Genomic DNA, 9,972 nt, shown 5'->3' on the forward strand with positions numbered 1-9,972 from the left:
GCTTCACTGCAGACGCTGCACCAATCCGCCTGTCGATATCCCGCTCCATTTATCCCTCATTCGTGAACAAGACCCCGAGATACTTAAACTCCTCCACTTGGGGCAGGACATCTTCCCCGACCCGGAGAAGGCACTCTACCCTTTTCCGGCTCAAGACCATGGCCTCGGATTTGGAGGCTTTGAACTAAGTTTTTTGTTTTTCTTTTTTTTTCTTATATTTTTTCTTATCTGAACTAAGTAAGGAACGAATCCGTGAATAAAGGGATTTGGTTCAGTTTGTTCACTCAAAAGATTTGTTCATTTGAACAAATTGTTCACATACATCTAAGGACAATATTAGAGTTACCAATTATCCTAACATGCATGTTTTTGGTCTGTGGAAGGAAACCAGACTGCCCAGAGTAAACCCACCTGTGCACAGGGAAAACATGCAAGGCACCAGGTCTGGAATCAATTCTGCAACCTTCTTACCGGGAGGTGACAGCTCTAACCACTGTCTCACTGTGCCACCCATCTTTTTTTTTGATGAATGTAAACAACTAGTTTAGGGTCAACCCAATTCAAGATGGTCCCCACAACTAATTGACCTTAGTCTACACAAAAATGACTAGGTGAATTTCTCAGATACTGAGCTAATATTTGGTGTCCCTTACGAAAAAATCCCACGAAATTCACATGTGATCACATGTGATTCCCATTTTCCACATGTGGTTCACATAATCCCCCCAAAAATCACATATTTCCACATGTGATTCCCATTTTTTACATGTGATTCACATAATCCCCCCAAAAATCACATATTTCCACATGTGATTCCCATTTTTCACATGTGATTCACATAATACCCCCAAAAATCACGTTTTCACATGTGATTCCCATGTGATTCACATTTGATAACATGTGATCACATGTGAAAGTCACGTGTGATTTTCGTGAGATTTTTTTTCTGAGGGGTGGGAGTAGCCAACAAGCCATCCTCAGCGCATAATTTGAGTGCTAACAGATATCAGAGGTCTGTGTTTAAAACTTTGTCAGTAAGTATAGAACTAACTCTGTTTATTAGCAAAATATCCCAGGAACCACTTAACAGATTTTAATAAAACTTTCTGAAAATAATCACTCAATGTGCATCAACATCAGATTAACTTTTGAAGTCAACCTAAGTCAAGATAGTCACCATAGGTAATCAATTTTAGCAAACACAAAATGGTGATAACTTAGGTAATTTTACATATAGTGAGCTAAAATTCAGTGTGGTAGCAACTGATCGTTGACCTCAACACATACTTTGAGGGGAACAGATTGTGCAACATCTTTGCTCAAAATCTAGTCATTAACTGTTGGTGTCAATTCTGTCTGACAGGAAATTATCTTGTAAACCACTGAGCATATCTTAATGAAACTCTCAGGAAGTATTCATTGGATCTACATCTACAACTAATTAAGTTTTGGAGTCAACCCAATTCAAGATGTCTGCCAAATCCAGTCAACCTTAGCTAACACAAAAATGGCTTTAACTTAGTTATCTTTATAGATAATGTGGTCAAACTTCAGTCATTCACAACACAGTTGAAAAACAAAAACAGGAGACTGTGTCTAATAGTATTTTGAAGGTTTGACCAAAACAGCTACGATTCTATTATTTCTCAGCAAAAGATGTATTTAGTTTAAAACTCTAGCATGAAACTCACAGGGAATTTGTATTCCTTTTAAGAGTGATAAGCCTTCAATTGAAACAACAAAAAAACGGTTTTGTGTTTTTAATGTACCATGCATTTTAGAGTGTTTTTCTGTTTTGTGACTGTTTTAATAATGCTTCAAGTTTTATTTATTGTAGTTTTTATTGGTTTTGTTTATTTATGAGCCAGATGTCAAAGACAAGTCTCTATTTCATGAAATGTTATGGGCAAAAAGTTGATTAAATTGAATTGAAATATTAGGAAATGTAAAAAAAAAAAGTACAACTGTAAATGAAATCAAAACTAACACCCTTTCCTACATTTCTCTTTCTTTATGCACCTGCTGTCTTGATAGGATTAAAGCGGTGGTCTCAGGAATGTTCAAGTTTTTGATCCACTTCCAGATAAAGCCACTGTCAGATACAGGTGTCAGAAGTGTGTCCTGTATCACTTACCTGACCACAGGATGCAGGTCCACAACACCAGGAGGTAATGATAATCCATGTATGTGAGTGGATCAGAAACAAACAGTGAAGTGCAGTGTGAAGGTGTGTGTGCTTGGGTTTTCACTCTGCTGCTTTGATGTGTGACGGAGGAGAAGGAGGTCCTTGTGCTTCACATTTCAATTCCTGCTTTCACCTCACCTTCCCTTTGTCAGAAGAGCACTTTCAGTGTCTGTCGCTGCAAAACAGGAAATTCCTTCGTTTGTGTCTGAGGCTCAGCTCGTGCTGCTGAAGGCCAGATGTGAACATCTGTTTTCAGGAAGGATCATATGTTAGCTATGAATTCAGTTCAGCTCTATGTTTGTTGCCTGCCAACAAAGTGATAATATTTTTGCCTAAATCTGTGTCTGTGTCACAGTCTGTCTATTAGAAAAATATCTCATGAAACACTGGGTGGATTTTAGTAAAAGTCAGAAAGTAATCACTGGATGTACATCTACAGCTGATTACCTTTTGTGATAAACCCAAATCAAGATGTCTGCCACAGTTAATCAATTTAAGCAATCTCAAAAATGACTATAACTCAGTCAACTTTACAGATATTGAGCTGATTCAGTATACATGCTGAGGTTTGACCAAAACAGTTACAGTATAACTCCATAATTTCTCATATTATTATTAATAGGGGTCCAAGCTAGCAGAGGCAAGGGAACATGACTGCTCAGCAGCAGTGTTTCCATGCATGCAGTGGAGCATGGAACCCTATTTCATTTTTTACTATTATTCTTATTGTTCATTTTCATTTTTCTTCCATAAATAAAAGTCATACTGCAGCTCAAACTGCAAGGAGTTTTGAGATCGTAACTAAATGGTGGTGACTATGGCTTGCATGCAGATCAAAAAAAAAAAAAATGAGATACTGTATGTCCACCTATAGTGGGTACTATCATTGAGGTTTTTGCATTTTGTCCTGAAACTAATAATCATAAGTCACACAAATTGTTATATCTATGTTTCCTGCACGGTACTGAGGCCCGGTCCCAAAACTTGCACTCCACCCTACGCCCCTCTATGAAGTGTGTACTCAGTCAAAGTGCACAGAAGGGTTCGTGTGTGCAGGTTACAAGCATGCAGACACTGGAGAATTGGGTCAGTACAGGTTGCATCATCAACTTGTGTCTCTGCGTCGTAACTGTGACATCCAACATGGCGGAGCGGTCGATGTTTTGGTATTTTAAGAAGGTGCCAGTACGGTTTTAAAAGTACAGTTTAGGTATTTTTGCTTTCCAAAGTCATTGCAGGAGATATTTGGCTGTTCAAATGTGTTTTGTTCTGACTTGTTGAATACGGAGCAAAGTTTGACAGTATTCACACCTGTACAGCAGAGTGAAACAAGAATTATTTCAATACTTTACATTTGGAAGCTGCTTTTTTTGTGACAGACTCAGCTTGCTCTGTCACCACTGCCATATTTCTGCCATTTAATTCGAAACCCTTTCATTGTCAAAAAAGATTTTAAAAAATTCAAAACGTCACATGCAGCAATGAATTGTGGGTAAATACTTTGCTGAAGTCCGCCTGGATGCGGACTTAGCTGAAGGCGGATGTAGTACAAAAAGGGGCGGGGCTAAAGAGCACTCTGGAGTATTGGGACACACTACACACTCAAACCCTTCAGCATGAACGCACATTTAAAGGACACGAGGGTGGAACGAGGGTGCAAGTGCGAGTATTAGGACCGGGCTTCTATCAGATTGTATATATTGGTCATGCTGATTTCCACCTCAGAGTATTTTTTGTTTGTTTGTTTGTTTGCTTTGTCACAAAATTTCTGATGTAGAAAACAAAGTAGTCACAATACTTTTTCTCAAAAGATTTATAGTTTAATTGCCATGAAATTTAACATAGTAAATGTATATGCTAAGCTGAATATAGGATGATTTTCAAAACATGCAAGTTATGTCTGCACAAATACTTATGATAATATTGTTTGATTCTAAGAACTAAAGCACAGAGAAACACTCCAACAAGCTGCATGTGTCTGATTGATTTTTGGCAACACTATTATCATAGTGTATTTATTTATTTCATGTTGTCACTTTTAACCCTTCATAGCAATGAAAAGCATGTTCAGATTGTAAGAATCAAGCGCCTTAGAACGATGTACTTCTCTGTTTAAGAATTGATTTAACACACATGGAGAGTACAAACTGCAGCGCTGGACCACAAATCTAACCAGTTGCATCACCAGTCAGATGGTTGTGGCCCCGACTCCTGGGTGGAGTTCACAGATATCTTCAGGGCCTGATTCACGCCTCCCGGAAGTGATCATCATAGCATGACCAGCCTTCTGCCAATGAAGTCCTGTTACTCTGGAATGTAGGATCAATGGTGTTTTGCTTGTTGGTTGAGGTAGGTGTGTAACTATCTATCTTTCTAGGGTAAGCAAAACAGAAGTTTACTACTCTGAGAAGCCATGGTGAATAACTCCTCAGAACAGAAACCCTGCCCTGTCTCTCCTCAGAAATACAACCTAATCATACAAAAAGTACCAGCAATACTACAAATTAAAAATGAAACAAGAATATAAAAGATAAATAAAATATAATCAGGAAAAGATAAAAAAAAATATGTTTCAGCCATAATAAACCTCTATTTAAATATGCAAAATTGCCCTGCATATGATGAGGTGATTCTCACCTCTGCATGAGAAATGTCTAGATGCAGAAAAATTTGGAATTTCATGGAATTTGAGTCAGAGACACTTCACGTAACGAATGACGACTAAAGCCTAGCTAGTTCAGGAAAGGATTTGAGTTTTGGCACACTTCATGAGCTTATCTAAAGTACAATGGATCCCTGCAAACCTTGCATGCAACTGTTTGTGTTCAAGTTTCTCCAATATGCCTGTGACAGAGGAGCTTGTTTTTTTGTGTGTGTTTCTTTTTTCTAATGGAGTCTGCATTTAACCACATGTTACTCAGAAATTAGTTGAATAAGCCACAGAAAGAAAATGAGGTGCTTTGATTTGCATTCTTAGCAGAGATTTCATGCTGGCACAGCCCAGAGGCCATCACCAGTAATTGAATTGAGACCGATGTTTTGACCACTGGGGTTTGCACATGAAGCCTCGAGAAGTTTTGAAGTTGCCAGATCCACATAACAGTCAAAGGCAGTTTATGCCTCTGCGCCAGCTCCACGCTGGAATCATGACCTGCAAAAACACATACGGCTCTGATCCGGTCCTAGGCCTCAGTCCCAACGCACCCATTGCCTCTTCTGCTTCTGAGTGCAGCCCAACCATCACATCACCAAGTCATTGTGGTAAGTGTTTTAAGATTTAATTTGAAAGAAAAATGTGTCTTGGTGTTCCTATAATTACGATGGCATACATTAACGATGGACTTTGATTTTCATTTAAACTTTATTTAGTTTGTATGTAATATGTTGAAAATGTTAGAGAAGCTGTTAAAGTTTGCAAGTTTCCAACTAATGTTTTAAAGCTATTTAGCCTTGCCATTCATATATAGATGTATATGAATAATTAAGATCAACACATTCTACCTTTAATGAATAATAATAAGTGTAAACACATTTCATCGTTGCTTAGTTTGTGTGTAATGTATGATGAAGATGGGAGGCTGCCGTCTAAGTGATTAGCAGTTTCATGTGAAACTCCCTAACAGATAAAATAAAGTTAGGAGTAGCTATACCAGGGTTATCATAGGTAACTAAGATGAAATTGAAAGACAGGGATTTATAAAACATTTTCGTTACATGAAATAAAAGAAACAGTACTTAAAAGGGAATGCAAATAAGCTGCTGTTAGCCACGCCATCCCAACTCAGTGTCCCGTCTCAAAACATAAAATCATAAAAACTCTGAAGAATTAAACGCTGTGGATCTGAAGCACATTTATATCATTATTAGTTCAAACTCTGAGGATTTTGCTTCGCTTCCACCTCGCCGCCACAATCTGCTCAGCTCGAGTGAGGCACAGTTTGCAGTGTGATGTCGGCCAGCCGTTCTCTGCCGGCCCCTTCTCTCACACGCGGTGGTTCACTTAGGGACGGCTGGCCGACATTAGAGTTCCTGTTTCGGGTCAGCCGTGAGCTAGACGCCTCTAACTCCGCTGAGCGTGAATATCATTAACTTCATTGCGGTGTTTTGCGCGGTCCTTTGCTGAAATCTTTGTGGGCAAATGTGAAGCATTAGCTCACATTTTCACTTTGGTCGCTGCTCCTGCATGCTCCCAGCATTCTGAAGTTAACAGGATGTGACGTCATGTGTCTTCTTCGTGGGTTATTTGGGTTTTTTTTGTATTCCACCATAAATATTGTATTAAAGTTGCGGGAAAGTTGCGGTGTTTTGGACAAAGTTGCAAAAAGTTGCAATTTCGCAGGGTTTGCTTAATTTTGTGTTAATAGTTGCGATCGCAGCATCGCAAAATCCTGGAGGGTCTGATTAAAGTTCAGTTTAATTGCAAATCAGCACTATTATGTTGATAAGATTATAATAATAATAGCAGTAGAGGCACAGAGGGGATAATATTATGTATGTGTACAGCTATACCATTGTTGTTGTTCATTTAAATTTATTTTAAATATTCTTGAAAGACTAGTAGCCTGCCCCCCACCCTCGCCTCGCTGCAGCAGCTTGTCCCGTCTCACTCACTCTCCTCTCGTTACTTTATGTGTACCTCAGTCTGCTAAGCTAATGGGGACAGGGGCATGTGTGTGTTTATTTTCATGAAGCTTGACTCAACATTAGCAGTTAGTTTGGATAAACGTATGCGGCTGCCAAAAGCCTGAGAGCAAATTCCCATGATGAGGAAACTGTTAGAATCACTCAGGGCAGAGTCAGACAGTGTTTCGTTCACTGAGTGATACATGGAGTTTATTTGCAGTGAATGAATCTCAAGTGACATTCGCTCAGGTGTCAACAGTCCCTCCTTGCCCGCACGGCGCACACCGCTGTCATTTAGATTCACGTCATCAGTGAGTCACAGAACGCACAAGTTCCACTCCTGCTGAACTAAACTGAACTAAGTTTTTTTTCTTTTTTTTTTTTTCTTATTTTGTTCTTATTGTTTTTCTCAACTGAACTAAGTAAGGAACGAATCAGTGAATAAAGGGATTCGGTTCAATTCGTTCACTCAAAAGATTTGTTTGATTTGTTCACTAATTAAAGGTATCTTCTGAAAACTATATATAGTTAAATATAATTTTCATTAAGCCCAAATTTCTGTTTTTAAAAATAGTTTTTTATTGGTCTGATGTAATATTCAAATCATAATTGTCATGTTTTCATTTGCTTTTGGCATAAAAATCATCACGATTAAGAGAAATAAAGGTGTTAAAATGTCAGTCTTTACATGTTTCACTTGGTGATAGAGTTACTAAAATAAATGAACTTTTTCAATATTTTAATCAAATTATTAATAATAAATAATATATTTATTAATTTCAATACTATTATTGAATGTTATATACATATATATAGCTTCAGAAAATCATACAAATGTGTGTGTAATGTATACATTTAAAGTACAACAAAAATTGTAAACAAAAGCTCAGCATTCTCTTTCTATAGTGTTGTTACACTGAGGAGTGCAAGTCCTGTTCCGTCTCTTTTTGGGCCACTGCAGTGCAGGTAAAGTAAAATTACCTTGGGACACATACTTCCACAAACATTCATTTCACCAACTACTGAATTAAAAAAATAAAGCCCTTTGTTTTCTTGCAAATTTGTACAGATTGCCAGGACCAATAATTGATGGAATCAAAGATTCACAAGGATGCAACCCTTAGATGGAGAGCTTGAAGAGGGCTTGAGAGACAACTTTCCTAAAATAGAGAAAACCACAGAGAAAATGTTGCTTCTTAGTATAGCAGTAGTGTAGAAAAGGCATTGCCAGGATGTAGGGAAGAAATTGCTGAGGCTGACAAAGGAGACTGTGATGATTTTGAATTTGTAGAGGAATGTAGGAAAAAGTGGCAGGATGGGGACATGGAGACATCCGCTTATGCAGAAAACATGAATGAGGAACAGACTGACTCAGATGATGATGTGACAGATGATAGCAAATTAGTTCTCTGCAGCGGCATTTACAAAATCACGCTGCAGAGAAATAATTTGCCCCTGCAATCAGACTTTTCTCAGTTATATCAGAATTTGATTTGCTATAAACCACAGATTTTATTATTATTTTAATTTTTTTTATTTTTGCTTTAAAGCATTTATTATACTGTGATTTTGTTGGTTTGTTTGTTTGGTGATGTTTTGTTGTTGTTGTTCTTTCCCCCCTGTTTAATCGCTTATATATTCTGCTGTTAGTAGTAGTTTTACCTTAATGTTATACTTTTGTTAAAAGTATTAGTATTTTCCAGACTCTACAGCGCACTTAAAAGCCTTCGATTTTCTGAAAAAAAAAAACAGCAGTGTGCCTTATAATGTGGAGTATCTTTTATATGTAAGAAGTCGCAATGTTTTAGTACGACTTTGGTAAACTACAAAGCTGCACCGCTTGCAGCATTGAGGCTCAGTTATAGTTGCGTAGGGCTCTGCGCATGGCGCAAACAGTACACATAAAAAAGTGACATACCACGTGACATAACACGGCTGGTAAAGATAATGGCGCCACCTTCATTTCCAGCATGCAATAGCCCCATTTCCATATATGGTATGGGACTGATATGGTCAGCCAAAAGTCCCACATTTGGCCGTGGCCTTGCCTGGCAGCCTGTAGCTGTGCTTCAGCAGCAGCCACATGCACCCTGGCTGTCTCATTAATATTCTGCTGGGTTGCATCAGCCACAGTGCGCATGCTTTAATGATGCCATTTTTGAATTTTCTGCTCAAGTAAACACAAGCTAAGAAACTGAAAGTTGGAGTGGTTTTGCCACGGAAGAGTGGATTTGTTCTGAAAATATTGAAAGTAAGTGTACTGTATGATCTTAAGCAACTATGATATGTGTTTAATTTAAATTAATTGATCAGAATTCAGGAAAATCATGTTGAATCTATTTACTGCAATTAAGGTGCTGTAATGCAGATCAATGTAGTTGAAAATAGTGTTTTGCAACCAGTTGGGTTTAGGGTTGACTTTTGATAAGCGGTATATCACCTTGAACATTTCTTGTGTATATTGTTTGTTGCATTAAGGTGCTGTAATACTCAGCAATGTGTATGAGTAACGTGTTCAAGATCCATTTGTTTTTAAAGTAGGATTTGACTTTGTGTATGCAGAGTATTTATTTAATTGTACTTTAATTTTAATTCTATTTTGTGTGGACAGTGTATCTTATACAAGTAGTACATGTACCTCAATTGTCTTCTCAAAGTTCAAAAAATAAAAATATTGTAACTCAAGTATATTGTCATTTGTAATTTCATAATTAAATATCCATAATTTTATCCTGACAAAAAAATGACAAAATATGACAGAATGCACAATTTTGCATGTTTAACACTCTGTTTTTGAAAAACGCCCTCTTCATGCTATGTTATCCCACATGACATTCCCAAATGTTGGACAGTATGCTGTATCTGGGCCGGACCTGGCCCAGATAACTTCTGCTGTCAGGGGAGCTTTTTTAAACCAACTGGAATCAAAGCTTCAAGGCTTCAGGAGACTTCATTTGACTGCCATTAGCTAACACTTAAAAATAAAAGCTGCATGTTAAAATTTGCAATAACCCCCCCCCAAAAAAAAAAACAAAACCAGCAGCTTGAAACTAATTGAAATGTAGAGCAAACCAGCCGCTCCGGGACTAGGTCCAGGTCCAGGTCCAGCTCCAGGTCTAGATCCAGATCTAGATCCAGGTCCAGTGAGCTGAATAATCCGGTAC

General features: G+C 38.0%; 1 protein-coding gene across 18 annotated transcripts in view; it reads right to left on the bottom strand.

The window, feature by feature from the left end:
* Nucleotides 1–2,252, bottom strand: part of itga11b (integrin, alpha 11b) — a 158,273-nt gene extending 156,021 nt beyond the window's left edge. For all 18 annotated transcript variants that reach the window (XR_005234294.1, XR_005234293.1, XR_005234295.1 and 15 more), the window contains exon 1: nucleotides 2,135–2,252. Coding sequence is in view for 9 of the 18 variants with exons in the window: in XM_037980767.1 (XP_037836695.1) it covers nucleotides 2,135–2,183 (49 nt within the window). In the remaining 9 variants the exon portion in view is untranslated. The remainder of the gene's footprint in view (nucleotides 1–2,134) is intronic.
* Nucleotides 2,253–9,972: the final 7,720 nt, after the last annotated feature.

This window comes from Kryptolebias marmoratus, linkage group LG17 (genome assembly GCF_001649575.2).
Source record: "Kryptolebias marmoratus isolate JLee-2015 linkage group LG17, ASM164957v2, whole genome shotgun sequence".
Classification (NCBI taxonomy): Eukaryota; Metazoa; Chordata; class Actinopteri; order Cyprinodontiformes; family Rivulidae; genus Kryptolebias; species Kryptolebias marmoratus.